The sequence below is a fragment of the Brachyistius frenatus genome, unplaced genomic scaffold (genome assembly GCF_029030835.1).
Source record: "Brachyistius frenatus isolate BFR_SWC_R1_liver_20210118 unplaced genomic scaffold, ASM2903083v1 Contig_174, whole genome shotgun sequence".
Taxonomy (NCBI): Eukaryota; Metazoa; Chordata; class Actinopteri; family Embiotocidae; genus Brachyistius; species Brachyistius frenatus.
Window position 1 is genome coordinate 196,208 of NW_027210773.1, and position 17,696 is coordinate 213,903.

The 17,696-nt window shown below is 44.4% G+C and overlaps 1 protein-coding gene across 1 annotated transcript in view; it reads right to left on the reverse strand.

Annotated features, from left to right (window-relative positions):
* Positions 1 to 17,696, reverse strand: part of lama5 (laminin, alpha 5) — a 79,450-nt gene that overhangs the window by 47,786 nt on the left and 13,968 nt on the right. The window contains exons 3-6 of the mRNA XM_069717384.1: positions 4,686 to 4,803; positions 3,461 to 3,579; positions 3,095 to 3,265; positions 1,743 to 1,840 (exon numbers count right to left, since the gene is read on the reverse strand). Coding sequence (XP_069573485.1) covers positions 1,743 to 1,840; positions 3,095 to 3,265; positions 3,461 to 3,579; positions 4,686 to 4,803 — 506 coding nt within the window. The remainder of the gene's footprint in view (positions 1 to 1,742; positions 1,841 to 3,094; positions 3,266 to 3,460; positions 3,580 to 4,685; positions 4,804 to 17,696) is intronic.

A 17,696-nucleotide genomic window follows, 5' to 3' on the forward strand; every position in this document is an offset into this window, starting at 1 on the left:
AAATATAACAATGAGAGCTGCATCAGTGGCTTCACACAAGATTCCTTCAACAAGTTTGTACGTGTGTGTGTGTGTGTGTGTGTGTGTGTGTGTGTGTGTGTGTGTGTGTGTGTGTGTGTGTGTGTGTGTGTGTGTGTGTGTGTGTGTGTGTGTGTGTGTGTATAAAGTATATGACTGAAGGTGGATTTGGCAGAGTAATGGTGGCTTATTGTCAAAACCACAGCCTGCAGGTAGCTGCACACACACAACTGAAGACACACACACACACACACAAATACGCTGCGCACACGCACACGCACACGCACACACACACACACACACACACACACACACACACACACAGGTTCTGTCTCGTCTTTCTCTTCCCCAACAATATAAACTAGATTATAGACAGGAAGTTGATTTGTCCACAGGTTGTAATCAGAAAGAAAGTCTCTCTTCCCTGTTTCACGAACACACCGAGCAAAACAACAATTTTCCACCTCTTCCCATCATCCTCTCTGTTGTTTTACCGGCTCGAACTGTGTGTTTTCATTATCTGTTTGGAAACGGTAGTTTGTGTTGTATTAATAATTATAATATTTACCCTTCTGAAAATGGTTTGTGTGTATTGGTGCTTGAATTCACGGTTCCATCGCTGTCACGTACGAGGAGACCACATTATGTGTTATTGCACAAATATAGAAGAAACACATCTTAAATTGGTACATTTTCCTGCAGAACTCGTTCTGATGTTGTTTAATGATTGTGCAAAAACAATAAGGAAAAACAATTCAAGTGATTTTTTTTTTGCAAGTCTGAATTTGCAAGTTTGTATGAAATCAAACAGAAATCAATACCTGTGATGGCTTTTATCGTTCTTAGGAGCAACATAACAGATGATGTCATGAATGTGAGACTTTAAGTTAATACTTTAATATATTGACACTAGAAATCACAGAAGCGGCTTCACAAACTCTCACAAAGTGACTTCAGACTGTTTCTTGGTCAAATCGGTGGCGCTCACAGACGTTTATTTACTTTAAAAGAAGTTGTGTCTTAACATGCATGCTCAGTGTTTTCCTTCATTGATTGACAGGTCATTCCGCCCCCCCCTCCCCCTCCAAACCCACCCCCCTCACTCCTCCTTCCTGCAGCCGCCGCACATGTTGCAACAAATCGTGTATCTTATTTGCATTGCAGCTATGCAGGTATACAATATCTCATCAGAACTGACAGACAGAAACCAAGAAACCACCGCCGGGAATAATTAAAGCCTCGCTGCTTCAGATCAGACCCACCGCTCGGGGATACCAAGTCTGAAATGGGTTATACTGTGTGTGTGTGTGTGTGTGTGTGTGTGTGTGTGTGTGTGTGTGTGTGTGTGTGTGTGTGTGTGTGTGTGTGTGTGTGTGTGTGTGTGTGTGTGTGTGTGTGTGTGTGTGTGTGTGTGTGTTGGTGTAAGGAGACGTCTGCACGGAACCAAACATTTTCTTTATGAGTTGTTTTGTTTACCGACACACACACACATTCACAAATCAGTCAGAGCAGAACACACTGAAATAACACCATGACATCATCATAAGGGATCACAGTCACCGCCACTGTGTGTGTGTGTGTGTGTGTGTGTGTGTGTGTGTGTGTGTGTGTGTGTGTGTGTGTGTGTGTGTGTGTGTGTGTGTGTGTGTGTGTGTGTGTGTGTGTGTGTGTGTGTGTGTGTGTGTGTGTGTGTGTGTGTGTGTGTGTGTGTGTGTGTGTCTTACTTGTAGGGGTCGTTGGGGTCCTCGGCGTTGCAGGCCTCGGCGTGTCCGTTACACACACAGCGTCCTCCGATGCTGATGTCTTTGATACTGTAGTAATACTGGAGAGGAAAAAACAACAACACACAACATGAGTTATTATTAGTTATTATTATCAATATTAACGTTTGAGGTTTTAAATAGCAGTTCAACATTTTGGGGAAAGTCACATGATGAAGATCAATATCTTGTAATCAGGAAAAGCTGATTTTCCCAAACTTCTTTAAAACTAAACGCTGTTTCAAAAATAAACATTAAAACTTGTACGTTAAAAAGTACAAACAGTTATTAACAGAAGAGTTACGTTCACAAGCAAATTTTGTGGCTTTGCAGTCACTCATTTTGAATTAATATGATAATAATTGTATGATGCAGCCACTTCTACATGAATGGTTTACACTCCGCCTGCACCTTGCATGTATATTTGAACACAGTAATCTGCATATATTCTGGTACTTATTTATTTAAACTGCATACAAACTGTATCCAAGATGATCGTACGTAGTTTTTACCCACAAAATGTCACCATACTTCAGATTTCCGACTCTTGTCATCAGCAAATACACATATCTATCTCTCTATCTCTATATCTCTATATCTCTATATCTATCTCTATATCTATCTCTCTATCTCTCTATATCTATCTCTCTATCTCTCTATCTCTATATCTCTATATCTATCTCTATATCTATCTCTATATCTATCTCTATATCTATCTCTCTATCTCTCTATATCTATCTCTCTATCTCTCTATCTCTATATCTCTATATCTCTATATCTCTATATCTATCTCTATATCTATCTCTCTATCTCTATATCTCTAAATCTATCTCCATATATCTATATCTCTATATATTTATATCTCTATATCTCAATATCTCTATATCTATTTCTCTTTATCTCTATAGCTATATCTCTATCTCTCTATATCTAACTCTATATCTCTATATCTATATCTATCTCTACATCTCTATATCCCCATATCTATCTCTATAGCTCTATCTCTATCTCTACATCTCTATATCCCCATATCTATCTCTATATCTCTATATCTCTATCTCTACATCTCTATATCCCCATATCTATCTCTATATCTCTATATCTCTATCTCTATCTCTACATCTCTATATCCCCATATCTATATCTCTATATCTCTATCTCTACATCTCTATATCTATCCCATATCTATCTCTATCTCTATATCTTGTCTGGAACGTTTTCTGTGTTGCACTGATTCGGATTGTTCTTCCTGTTCTGAGTGTGATGTGAAACGGCCGGTGCTGAGTCAGCGACTCTCAGGTGTGTTGTGGCGTTACCCGGCGGGTGACGGTGGGGTCGCGGAGCGCCTTGCCCATCAGGTGTCCCAGCAGCGTGTTGGTCCTCAGGAAGCGCAGCTTGATGTTGGTGGCCTTGGTGAAGTCCCTGAGCACCGGTGAGTAGGAGAAGTTCATCGCTCCGGGACGACCGTTCACCAAAGACACGACGATCTGAGAGGGACGGGAACACAAAGACGTCATCAGCTGACACGAAGCGGAAACGTCACGGACCGCTAAACACCCTGACTTCAAACACTCAATATCTACAACACCAGAAACACCATCTGGAGGTCGTATGCCATCTCTAACCCCTCACAGTGACCTTGACCTTTGACCTCCAAAAGCTGTGACGTGTTGTGAACTCACCTCTCCGTTCTCCAGCGGCACGATGCGAGAATACTCGGTGGTGCAGACGATGTCGTTGTCGTTGTTGATTCTCTCGATGGTCTGCTGTCCAAACCGCTCGATGCAGTCTCTCTTAGAGGCTACACACACACACACACACACACACACACACACACACACACACACACACACACACACACACACACACACACACACACACCAATAAAGGTGGATTTGACATTATAAAACTCCTCTCCTCTTTGTTGTCTTGTTTTCTCGGTCGTTCGTGTGTGTGTGTGTGTGTGTGTGTGTGTGTGTGTGTGTGTGTGTGTGTGTGTGTGTGTGTGTGTGTGTGTGTGTGTGTGTGTGTGTGTGTGTGTGTGTGTGTGTGTGTGTGTGTGTGTGTGTCAGTCCCAGCTGCTCCTCGTGAGATTTACAGCTTTGACACCAATGCTAATTGTCTGCAGCGCTCTCGTCCTCCCTGTGACTGGATTCAAACCCGTGTTTCATGTTGGAGAGGGAAATCGACTGAAAGGCTTCAACAAGCTGAAAGAACCAGAACTTAGTTCTACTTGTAATGAACGTCTTCGTCTGGGCCGGTTCACGAGCTCTTTTCCGACTGCTTTGAGAGTAAACTGGAACACATGCTTGCGTGAAGATCAATTAAAATCGAAGATGTCCATCAAACTGATTTCATTTATCTTCCTGCTGCAATCCCAAAACACCTGGAGCAGCTTTCAAGAACGCAAATGAATGTCAGGTCATTAAATATTAAATACATGCACACAAATATATAAATATAAATACATATAGACACACGTTTACCGACTGACTGCTTCTACTGCTTTTCATCAGGTGAACTTCGAGCTGCGACCTGTTGCCAAACATTCCTGGAATTCCCCTCCAGCCAATTTGAACTGACAGCTGCCACAGCCAATCAGGTGGCAGATCTATGATGTAATGTCCCCCCCCCCCCCCCAGCCCTCCTGCCCTCGGAGGATGCTGTGAGTAGAGGAAGAATTAAAACCCAAACCCGGAGGGAGGTTAGGAAAGCATGAAGTGATGCTCATGAAATCTGACTCGGGTTGATCCTGATATTCTACAATTCTGGGTGAAACGTGTGTGTGTGTGTGTGTGTGTGTGTGTGTGTGTGTGTGTGTGTGTGTGTGTGTGTGTGTGTGTGTGTGTGTGTGTGTGTGTGTGTGTGTGTGTGTGTGTGTGTGTGTGTGCGTGTGCTTCTCCTCACAGGCGAAGTACTGCCAGGGCTGGTAGGTCTGCCCGAAGTCGTTGGATCTCTCCAGGACCCAGAGGTCAGGACGGGGAGAGTTGGCGAACTTGATCAAAACATAGGCCACGTGGAAGAGCTGCAGAGACACACGGACGAGGAGAAGGAAGTCACGTTAAAACCACAGCTCACTTTGTCCAGAGCATCTTATGACCGACATTATTAATTATAAATAAACAAGACAAAGAAGGATACAGAAAATGAAAGAAGATGTTAAAGGTGAAAGAGAGGCAGGAAGAAACGAAAAGGAATGAACGATGAGACGACAGGACAGAGGAAAGAGATGGGAGAGGAAATGAAAGTCTGAGAGGAATGCAAAGGGTTAATAAGGAGAAAGGAAAAGACGTGGAAGGAAATGAAGGAGAATAAAACCAAAAAGGTGAAGCAAAGAAAGGAGAAGAAATATAGAGAAGACGAGCTCATCATCTCTGATCTATTACGTCCTGTTACACCTGATGTTACGAGTCCTGAATCTCCTAAATGAGCACCAGATGCTCCATCAAGGCTCTCCGACACCCCCCCCCCCCCACACACACACACACACACACCACTTTATTTTTTTCCTCCTTTCCTTCGTCATCACTCGTTCATTTCCTGCAGCAGCTCGGACAAAGAGCTGAAATAACACCATGACAGCATCATAAGGGATCCGTCACCTCCGCTGCGTGTGTGTGTGTGTGTGTGTGTGTGTGTGTGGTGTGTGTGTGTGTGTGTGTGTGTGTGTGTGTGTGTGTGTGTGTGTGTGTGTGTGTGTGTGTGTGTGTGTGTGTGTGTGTGTGTGTGTGTGTGTGTGTGTGTGTGTGTGTGTGTGTGTGTGTGTGTGTGTGTGTGTGTGTGTGTGTGTGTGTGTGTGTGTGTGTGTGTGTGTGTGTGTGTGTGTGTGTGTGTGTGTGTGTGTGTGTGTGTGTGTGTGTGTGTGTGTGTGTGTGTGTGTGTGTGTGTGTGTGTGTGTGTGTGTGTGTGTGTGTGTGTGTGTGTGTGTGTGTGTGTGTGTGTGTGTGTGTGTGTGTGTGTGTGTGTGTGTGTGTGTGTGTGTGTGTGTGTGTGTGTGTGTGTGTGTGTGTGTGTGTGTGTGTGTGTGTGTGTGTGTGTGTGTGTGTGTGTGTGTGTGTGTGTGTGTGTGTGTGTGTGTGTGTGTGTGTGTGTGTGTGTGTGTGTGTGTGTGTGTGTGTGTGTGTGTGTGTGTGTGTGTGTGTGTGTGTGTGTGTGTGTGTGTGTGTTGACAGTTCAGGGTGAGTACGTGTTGATTTAAACGAAGCCGGAGGTTGTAATTAATCACACACTCTCAGGTTGTGACGTGAATTTTGCAGCATTCATGCAACGCAAAATATTCATTTTCCCTCCGAAAGCCGAAGATTATCGTTCTTCCAACCCGACCGGTGAGTCGGTGTCATGAAAGCGTCGGTATCTCGCTCTGTTTGTGAAAATCATTGAAGAAAATCAAGTCAACGTTTGGATTTTGTTCACATTTCTGTCCCATTTATCGTAAAGCTGAGAAATATTGAAAGGTTTTAAAGGATGTTTTCCCTCCACCGAGATGAGCGAGGCCTCGGCACATCCCTCCGGGGGGTGAAGATATTGAAAGAAGAATCCGGGAGCATTCCTCCGACTGCAGGCTGAAGATCTGACCTGGAACCTGAAAGTTCAGATCCTTTGAAACCAGACGAGCTTTCTAACAGAAAACACAAGTCGTTGTTCGTCATCCGACACCTGGAGCGAAGAGAAACCCGGCAGCAGGTTGGAACGGACCAACGGTTCCTTGTCGTGCTCCACAGGGCGAAACCTTTTCTGTTCACGAAACATTTCCGATATTTGGTCACTGATTGATCACTCATCACTTTTAGAATCTCAAAGTCTAGTAAGTCCAACACGAGCAAAAAGTTTCCTCTGGTTGCCGTGGCTACCGCACATCGCACCTGGCCACACAAAAGTTCTGTACTCGGATTTTTAAAATGTGATGAAATCGGCTCTGAGCCGTCTGTCTCCATCTCTCTGTGGGACGGACACACACACACACACACACACACACACACACACACACACACACACACACACACACACACACACACACACACAACAAAAGGTTTTGCTGACCCTCTTTCCCCCCTCCACCCCGACTCGTGCACACACACCTCTGCAGGATTTATGGATTAGCGGCGGCCTCCCAGGTCAGCCTCTGCCGAATTGCCGGCAGACCTATCAATCAAACCACGGTTACCGCGGTAACCGGCAGCCAGCAACAGGTTCAAAAGTATAATACTAAAGTATCTTTTAGTTGTTTATCACCAAACTGTCAGATTTAGGGCATTAAGTTAATCATTAAAACAGCCTGGACTCTGGTGAAGGGTAGAAAAATTGTTGGATTAACCATTAAAACAATAAATAAATTTATGTTTAGACAAATTCCAGGAATTTTTCTTTGCAAAAAAAAAAATCACAGACATCATCTGTAAATGTTATTTTGGGTGAAAATAAAATCTTTAAAGACTTTTAAACACCTACAGATACCCGTCTCATAAAAGGACTCCAGAACCTGAAACAACTCCACTCTACTAAAACATATTTCCTCATTAACAGTGTGACTTTTTGGTAAATTTCCAGATACATCAAGAAGTATACAAATGTTTTTAAAAAATGATGACGTGAAAATTAAAAAGCTTTTTTTAATTCATACTGAACTACTTGCTAGTGGACGCAGTTTGAATGTATGGATGTGAATGTGTGTCCATACGTCTGAGGAATGCAGGTGTGTGTGTGTGTGTGTGTGTGTGTGTGTGTGTGTGTGTGTGTGTGTGTGTGTGTGTGTGTGTGTGTGTGTGTGTGTGTGTGTGTGTGTGTGTGCGTGCGTGTGTGTGTGTGTGCGTGCGGCCCCCTCGTTGATTTAATAATTGTACACATTCCCGGTGCCTCAGGTAATCATGGCGATAAGACAGGAGACACACACAACAAAGGGACGGACGCTTCGACGTGCACAAACACTAATAACGGAGTGATAACGGAGGACGGATGGAGTAACGCGTCACCTGGTTGGATCTCAACGGTTTAATGGAAAGAACGCTGCAGCTGACGCACATACAGATCACATTCACTTCTGCTCAATTTATTTCCACACAACTTAAATGAACATTGGGAATGTAACAAAAAACAAAGAAATCGGACGTCAACTGGTTTCAGTGTTAAAAGATGAAAAAGATCAACTGGCTGAACTCCACCAAAGTCTGAGCAAGTTTTCTTTGGCCTTAAAATAAAAAGCTGTCAAGAAATTAGAGTTATTTAAGCAGAAAATGACCCCAATTATGATAATAATGACTGAAATTAATTCATGAATATAAATAAATTGCAACAGAAAGAAGGAACTGACTGAGAAAGAGAAAGAAAGAGTCAGTCGGACCCAAATGACCTCCAGAAAAAGGTCAGTCTGGGCAGAACTGCACACACGAAGAGTGTGTACTGTGTGTGTGTGTGTGTGTGTGTACTGTGTGTGTGTGTGTGTGTGTACTGTGTGTGTGTGTGTGTGTGTGTGTGTGTGTGTGTGTGTGTGTGTGTGTGTGTGTACTGTGTGTGTGTGTGTGTGTGTGTGTGTGTGTGTGTGTGTGTGTGTGTGTGTGTGTGTGTGTGTGTGTGTGTGTGTGTGTGTGTGTGTGTGTGTGTGTGTGTGTGTGTCTCTCTGTGTGTGTGTGTGTGTGTGTGTGTGTGTGTGTGTGTGTGTGTGTGTGTGTGTGTGTGTGTGTGTGTGTGTGTGTGTGTGTGTGTGTGTGTGTGTGTGTGTGTGTGTGTGTGTGTGTGTGTGTGTGTGTGTGTGTGTGTGTGTGTGTGTGTGTGTGTGTGTGTGTGTGTGTGTGTGTGTCCAGAGGTGGAGAGGAACAGGGAATAATGGCCGTCTTGTAAAAGGCTGCAGCTGCGTCTGTCAGCGTGGCAGAGATTTAAAGGGCCTTTCAGCTCCTCCATGTTGTTCACCGTCCCGATGGGTTTTTATCAGGAAGGATTTCCTCCGGCGACTTTTATCTGACAGGTTCAGAGAAGTCATGCTGCTGTTTGGTTTTCGTTGAATTCCCCCAGTCGAGGATGAAGTTGGTATTTTAATTGTGAGATATGGTTTCAACAGTACTTCCTAACTTATTTAGAAAGAGTTTTTCAACATGCCCAGAGATTAGATTATTTCAGGGCATCTACAATCCTCAATGTTTCCTATTTAACCTGTTTAGAAAGTTTATTTTGCAGAAAAATACTTAGAAATAACTAAAATGAAGGTATAAAGAGAACAAAAGTCCTCCGGTTCGACTTCCTGTCCGTCTCTACAGCAACTATCTGATAAATCTTTGACATTAAGATTTATCTTAATAAAATTAACTATTTTTTTCCCCAAACTTGGGTCAAATCAAATCAAAAAGGACAAAGTCTGGAGGACATGATTACAGTTAAAACAACATAAATATGAACTTCATCCATCAGATTCTAATATCATTAAAGTCTCATTTTAAATCTCTCCAACATTAATTAAGCTGATAATAACCTCCTTTAAATATGATGCGAGTGAGTGATGAAGTGAAATATAATTCCTTAATAACAGCGTCCTCCTGTTCATTCACTGTTTCCACTGACTCTCCTTATTATCTGTCACTTATCTGTCAGTCAGCGTGAGACTGATTCAGTGGAGCCAGACTGAAGAGCAGCTGCTGGTCACACACACACACACACACACACACACACACACACACACACACACACACACACACACACACACACACACACACACACACACACACACACACACACACACACACACACACACACACACACACACACACACACACACACACACACACACACACACACACACACACACACACACACACACACACACACACACACACACACACACACACACACACACACACACACACACACACAGCAGAAGCATTGTAAAGTTGATTTACTCCTTGTACAGTGTATCGATGGAACTCCCTGGAGAGATGACAACTGCTGTGTGTGTGTGTGTGTGTGTGTGTGTGTGTGTGTGTGTGTGTGTGTGTGTGTGTGTGTGTGTGTGTGTGTGTGTGTGTGTGTGTGTGTGTGTGTGTGTGTGTGTGTGTGTGTGTGTGTGTGTGTGTGTGTGTGTGTGTGTGTGTGTGCGTCATTCCTCACATACCAAGTCAATCTCAGCGTCTCTCTCGTGCTTCTTTTTCCTAAATCCTCCTCCAACATGAATCTGTAACCTCTTCATCCTTTTTCTAAATGTGAACGTCTTCATCAGCAAAAAACAATAAAGTGAAGCGCTCTAAAAAAAAAAGGGACGTTATCAACGTTCTGCGACGGAGCTCAGTCAGTTTTATTGATTGTTTCTGAGGTTTTAGAAGTTTAGATCTTTACGTGAATATCATAAGATGAGATGAAACTTTATTCATGCCGCTGTTTAAAAATTTTAAATACGCGCACAATAAAAATAGAATAAAAATAGAATTTCTTTGTTTGTTGAAAAAGTATAAAATAAATAAATAAATCCACCTTTTGGGTGAAAAAGTGTCATGTGATGTGACGTACAGTCGATCCGATGAGATCTGAGATCATTAGCGGAGGAAGTATATATATATATATATATATATATTTTATATTTATATAAAGGAACTGTATGATTTGTACCGTACGATAAATTGAACTCTTTCTCTGCAGGAGTTCAGGAAACTCTTTCTAATTCTGTAGATTCCTGCGGGAGGAAAATAAAACCTCCTCAGAGCTCCTCTCAGGTTTCACCCGCCATGTTTTTCTGTCAGTTTCAGGTTTCGCCTCTTTTTAAATGTGTCGATCGAAGCTCCCGGTTTTCTTCCAAATGCACATTAGCATAAAGATTGGGTGTTTTTTACAGCAGCTCATCCTCGTGTTGAAGGATCTGATTTATTCTTTACATTCTCCTGTTGTTGTAAGTACAGGTTGTAATTAACCGTAATTAAACAGAGCGTCTATGTTTTTCTGTTGTTAATGTTCTGACTGACAAAATATTGCGATTCTTCTCCTTTTTGCTCATTAAACTTGTAAATAAGAGTTGTGCTTTGATTTTTTTTTAACATGAAACTTCCCTCAGATGAGCCTTCGGTTCGATTCCCGGCCGACCGGAGGCCTTCGATGCAGCTCTGCTCGCTCTCCACACACTTCCTGTCTTCACACTGAACTATTTCAACAAAAGGAAAGGAAACTTGTACAATCTGCCCGGTGCAGCTGCTGCTTCGTCCCCATTAGGTAAGTCCTGACGGACATAAATGCACAAAGATAGCTCTGAAAAGATTGGAGATAAGGCTGAAGTGGGTTTAAAGCAGCCTCGGGTCGGGACGGGTCGGGACGGGACGGGTCGGGTCGGGTCGGGACGGGACGGGACGGGACGGGTCGGGACGGGACGGGTCGGGTCGGGTCGGGTCGGGACGGGTCGGGTCGGGTCGGGACGGGACGGGTCGGGTCGGGTCGGGTCGGGACGGGTCGGGTCGGGACGGGTCGGGACGGGACGGGTCGGGTCGGGTCGGGACGGGACGGGTCGGGACGGGACGGGACGGGACGGGTCGGGACGGGTCGGGACGGGTCGGGTCGGGACGGGACGGGTCGGGGAGGTGTTCATGTCAAAGTGAGCCTGCAGATCACTGACCTGAGAACCTTCAAATGATCGAGTGCAGAAAAAGAAAACAAAAGGCTGCAAACTCAAAATTCTTCAACTTCAAAACACGACGAGCAGTCTGAGAGTTCAGCGGTTGTCCTGGCGACCGGAGCGGGAGCCGGACGTAATAACCGCCTCCACCTTCCCCAGTAAACACCACCTTCGTATCCCCGACCTCCTCACGGCGTTCCAGGTGGCGTTTCACCGCCCGGAGGCGGCGCCCGGATCCCGGACTATACGTCCCGGCCTCAACACGCCAGAAATGCACAGATCACTTCCATCGTCCTCGCTGGTGTTAAAAGCTCCGGAAAAAACTAACGACACAAACATGTCGGGGCAGAAACAGAGAAGACGGGTGGAGAAATGCTGTCGCTGCAGGATCTTTCCTGGTTAACTCGAGCGTCCCGCTGAAGTTCAGACTTCCTGGGTTTGTGGGAAACTTCGTCAGTCAGAAAGAGAAGACGCAGATGAACGGTGACGAAGAGCAGGAGGTGAAGAAGATAGGAAGAGGAGATAAAGGAGGTGACCTCCATCATGGAAACAGACCGAGGCCTCGTCTCAGAACTGATATCACAACAGACGAGGAAGGAAAGGAGGGAAAGAAGGAAAGGAGGGAGGGAAGGAAAGGAGGGAGGGAAGGAAAGGAGGGAGGGAAGGAAAGGGTCCAAAAATGCTCCTGATTTTAGACCATGTTAGATTTTGTTCTGTAACTTCAGCTTCAACACAAAACATCACAAATTAAAAGCAAAGTTCATGTTTCATCATTTTCACCTTTCTGATAATAATTATAAACATAATTCAAAGTATTTCTATAATCATGCCAGAAGAACTGTCTACATTGAAGAAAAATGATTTACAAATGTTCATATTTGTGAAATACATTTGGTGCTATAGTTTTCCAAGCATTAAAGTTCAGATGATTTTACTACTTTTTAACATTTTAGGTGAAACAATCTCGTTTTCTGGTGCAGAAATTTGATCCAAAGTAAAGAAGCAGATGATTCGTTGAAGTGATTAAAACTGAAGGAGATGATCACACATTTCTGATGTGACAGAAAAAAGAGAGAGCAGGTCGACGAGACAGAAATACGCTGGGAGTGTAGAGAAGGCAGGGATGAAGAGGAGGAGATGAAGAGGAGGAGATGAAGAGGAGGAGAGGAAGAGGAGGAGAGGAAGAGGAGGAGATGAAGAGGAGGAGAGGAAGAGGAGGAGAGGAAGAGGAGGAGAGGAAGAGGAGGAGATGAAGAGGAGGAGATGAGGAGAGGAAGAGGAGGAGAGGAAGAGGAGGAGATGAAGAGGAGGAGAGGAAGAGGAGGAGAGGAAGAGGAGGAGATGAAGAGGAGGAGATGAAGAGGAGGAGAGGAAGAGGAGGAGAGGAAGAGGAGGAGATCCTGAAGGTTGAGGTCTTCTCCCAGATGAAGAGGAGGAGAGGTCTGACAGGTCGACATCCCCTCAGGATGTGGAAACTCCTGCACCGTGTGTGTGTGTGTGTGTGTGTGTGTGTGTGTGTGTGTGTGTGTGTGTGTGTGTGTGTGTGTGTGTGTGTGTGTGTGTGTGTGTGTGTGTGTGTGTGTTCATCTGTTTTTTCATAACTCACTTGTCCAATAAAATCTGATTCTGATTCTTTAAATTGTTGTTTGATGGTTAAAACTTTAGTTTGGAGTCGCGTTACGCTCAAAAACCAACTGATCAACGACGTATAAAAGTTGCTCAACAAAGTTTATTACTATTATTGATTATAATAATTAGTAAGATCCTGAAAAACAAGCAGGAATACAAACATTGTGATTCCTGGCGCAGGATTTAACAGGAATTATCCTCATCTCCTTTAATTATTACCATCTCTGACGGTGCAGTATTTCCCTTTAGGAAAGATTATTCATTCATATTTCATAAAAACCTCATGAGGGTGAAAAAGCCACAAAATAAACAGAAAGAGACTCGACCCCAATTTGTGAAAGATTTTTTTTTAAATGTCTGTATGATAAGATAACGTCAACATTCACACTGACAGAGGAAGGGAGGAAGGAAGGACGGAGGGAGGAAGGAAGGACGGAGGGAGGAGGGAAGGACGGAGGGAAGAAGGATGGACGGAGGAAGGAAGGACGGAGGGAGGAAGGATGGACGGAGGAAGGAAGGACGGAGGGAAGAAGGAAGGAAGGAGGAAGGAAGGAAGGAAGGATGGACGGAGGAAGGAAGGACGGATGGAGGGTTGAAGGAAGGAAGGACGGGGGGAAGGAAGGACGGAGGGAGGAAGGACGGAGAGAGGATGGACAGAGGGAGGATGGACAGAGGGAGGAAGGGAGGCTTCCTCTGCCGTGACCTCGACCTTGTCCACGACCCTGATCCACTCCTCCTTTCATGTGCTGCATCCATCACTTATTATAACAGACAGCTGGGTCCAATTCCTAATTAGTGAAGAACAGGAGGAGGAGGAGGAGGAGGAAGAGGGATAAGAGGGAAGAGGGGAGGACAGGTTGTCTGGAAGACAAGCGTGATAGAAGAGGAGTTTGTAGACGTTCATCAAGGTAAAACTTACTACACACACACACACACACACACACACACACACACACACACACACACACACACACACACACACACACACACACACACACACACACACACTTGTGATGAACCGGAGCCTTCAGATAACTTCCTGCTTCCATGTGAACTTTCATATTCTTTAGTTTGAGTTTTTCTTTTCTTTGGAAAACGTTGAAACTTCATGTTTGTGGATTTATGATGAAAAACCAGCCGACTCGTGTTTCTACATCCAGACGTCATCAGGAACGTCTCGGCGCCTTCAAACCGACAGCAGGACACATATTCCCAGCATGCCTTTCAGTGTAAGTTAATGGGGACGGGGTGTGTGTGTGTGTGTGTGTGTGTGTGTGTGTGTGTGTGTGTGTGTGTGTGTGTGTGTGTGTGTGTGTGTGTGTGTGTGTGTGTGTGTATGTGTGTGTGTGTGTGTCTGTCTGTCTGTCTGTCTGTCTGTCTGTCTGTGTGTGTGTGTGTGTGTGTGTGTGTGTGTGTGTGTGTGTGTGTGTGTGTGTGTGTGTGTGTGTGTGTGTGTGTGTGTGTGTGTGTGTGTGTGTGTGTGTGTGTGTGTGTGTGTGTGTGTGTGTGTGTGTGTGTGTGTGTGTGTGTGTGTGTGTGTGTGTGGGGGGGGGGGGGGGGGGCGCTCAGGCTCCCCAGCTGTTGTCTTCAAGGGAACCGGACACAGTTGGTGCAGCTCAATCACCTCCTCCGTGTCCGTCAGTACAAATGTCTCGGAAAAGTGCTCGGAGACGACGAGAACACACTCGACAACACACACTCGACTCCCCCACCCTCCGTCTCTTTCAGGTCATCGCCATGGTTACGGAGCACGATGGGGTTTTAAAACGGGGACTTTGCTCCACGAAGCGGTCCGTCGCGGGCGTGAACTGTGACTAAGCTTCATTAACACTGTGACTGCATGCTGAGGTGGACAGACACACACACACACACACACACACACACACACACACACACACACACACACACACAGAAGATTTTGGAGATTGTGTTCAACAATATGCCTGAGTAAGTCCATGTGTGGGAAACACTTCATATTGTTTTAACCTTCCATGAGCTGCTGTATAATTTCAATTTCTTTCTTTGGTCAGAAATGTGGAAACGTGGCTGACAAAACTTCCTCTTCTCATTTATCTGAACAAGCTGATATAAACAGACAAATGAAAGTCAATATCTAACAACCCTAAAAAGACAGAAACCAACTTATTTAGGTTGAGTCAAACTCCGCTAACCAAAAAACAAACAAACACGTACTTGAGAAAACATCCCAGAGATCTCAAGCAGAAGCTGAAAGTTTGGATTCAAAATAAATCCCTGAAAATATGTGATACCTGAACGGAGTAACTTCACATCTGTAAAACAATATATAAAAGATGAACGTATTGACCTAAAATCGTCCTTTTAACACACACACACACACACACACACACACACACACACACACACACACACACACACACACACACACACACACACACACACACACACACACACACACACACACACACACACACACACACACACACACACACACACACACACACACACACACACACACACACACACACACACACACACACACACACACACACACACACACACACACACACACACACACACACACACACACACACACACACACACACACACACACACACACACTTCAGTCACCAGCTCAGATGAGGGGAAACTCAAACAGCCCAGAACAAACCAATATTTACTGTCACATTACGGAGAGCAAACCTCTCTTTGTCCCTCCGTTTCCTCTTCCTCCTTCTTGCTTCACATTTTATTGTTTGCGTTCCTGCCTTTCCTCCTCCGTTCACGGAAAACACCGATAAGTGAAATATGGAAACGGATAACTTGACGGACAGTTGACAGTTTTCACGGTGAACGACGCTCGAGACTTTCAGAAGCAACTTTTAAAAAAGAGAAATAAGACGAGAACGGCAGAAAGAGAAAATAAACGGATCTGTGAATTTATCTTTGAATGAAATACGAGTCTTTATTCAGATTAAACTCCAGATCTCAACGTACGTACATTTGAAGACGAGTCCACCCCGCGGTCTTTTAAGGAGGACGAGAAATGCATGTTACAAAAATAATTAGATGGATGAATGTTTTTTTAATGACTAAAACACAGCAAACTGTATTAAATATGTCTGTGGACGAGAGCACAAAGTAGGAAATAACAACAAACAGAAAACAGACACAATAGAACAACGTTCAGCTGCTAGAAGCTCAAAAATCAAGAAAGAAATGATCAAAATCAGGAAGTAAAAAGAAAAAAAACAATGTGCAAAAGTATTGAAGAAATCAGCAGCAGAGAAAGATGGAAAGGTGGAAAAATAATAAGATGCAAAGCTTTCTGCTTGAGTTTTAACAAAATGAAAAAAAATAAAAAAGGAACAATCCTGGTTTAGAAGATCTGAGTTCAATCTAAAATCAGGCTTAAATGTGAAATAAGTCATCGGGGTTTTTACAGTAAATAATAAATCCGTCCTCGTCTGACGTCGTTCTGTCCCACTGAAGGAGCTCATTGTGGGACAGACAACAGACATTAGCGTCCGGCTATTCTCGGTCTGACGGGAAGAAGAAGACTCAAAGTCACTTGTGTCCTTCGGGGGAGGGTGGGGGAGGGTGGGGGGGGAGGCTGGCACACAACGTGTTTTTCTGTTTGGGTTTTTGTCTTAAGGAAGCTGCACACACACACACACACACACACACACACACACACACACACACACACACACACACACACACACACACACACACACACACACACACACACACACACACACACACACACTTCCTCACCGATCTGATGATGACGGAGGCTGAAATTCACATTCATTTAAAACAGATGAGAACATTTTAAGAGCCTCATCTTCCTCTGCAGTGTTTCACCATTCAGATTCAGACAATAGTCACTCATCATTTTATTTATTAATTAACCTTTTAATTTCAGAAAAAACACAATCGACCCAATCTATGAAGAAGTGGCCGATGTGCCCTCGCTCTCCTTCACCTGTGATTAGGCCCCTCCCCCTCTCTGAACCGCATGAGTCCCTGTATACACAACACTCACACTTAAACCCTCCACCGATGGGAAACGCTGTTGCATCATCAGTTTTAGTCTGTTCCTTTTTTACTTCATTTTTATGTGTATCTTTGTTTCTAATTTTGGACTCTTTCACAGAAATCTCTTCAAACGTCAAACCAACAATTCACAGTTTCTTTTATCTTGAAGTAAGAAGTGTGTTTGTGTGAAGGTCGTTCAGGCCGAACTGATCTTTCACTCTCAGATCGTGTCGACAGACTTCGAACAGAAGAAACATCTGAAGACTTTTGTGTCGCCTGAACACAAAAACCGTAACGACTCCTTCAGGAGGACTTTTCTGTTTTGTAATTGCAGATTAAGGAACTCAATGAAGGAAGAATAAATGCTGTTTGTTTGCTCCTCAAACGACCAATTAACCGATCTAATCTCCTCTAATGAATTTCCCGTTGAGTCCCGTTTCCTCTGAAGGATCTGAAACGCTCCGGCAGCCGTTCACAACCGGCTGATTCCTCCGTGTTTGTTTGCCCGCCGGCCGTCTGAATGGACCAAACACTCTGACGGACACAATGGTGTGATAAAAGAGCCCATTGAGGAGCTCTGCAGGCCGAGGGCCGCGGCAAAAGGAGGTTGGTGAGGGCGAGCAAACAGGGCGAGACAATGGAGGCAGCAGCTGATTGGCTGCTCGGGGTCGAGGCCCGACGTGTCCCGACCG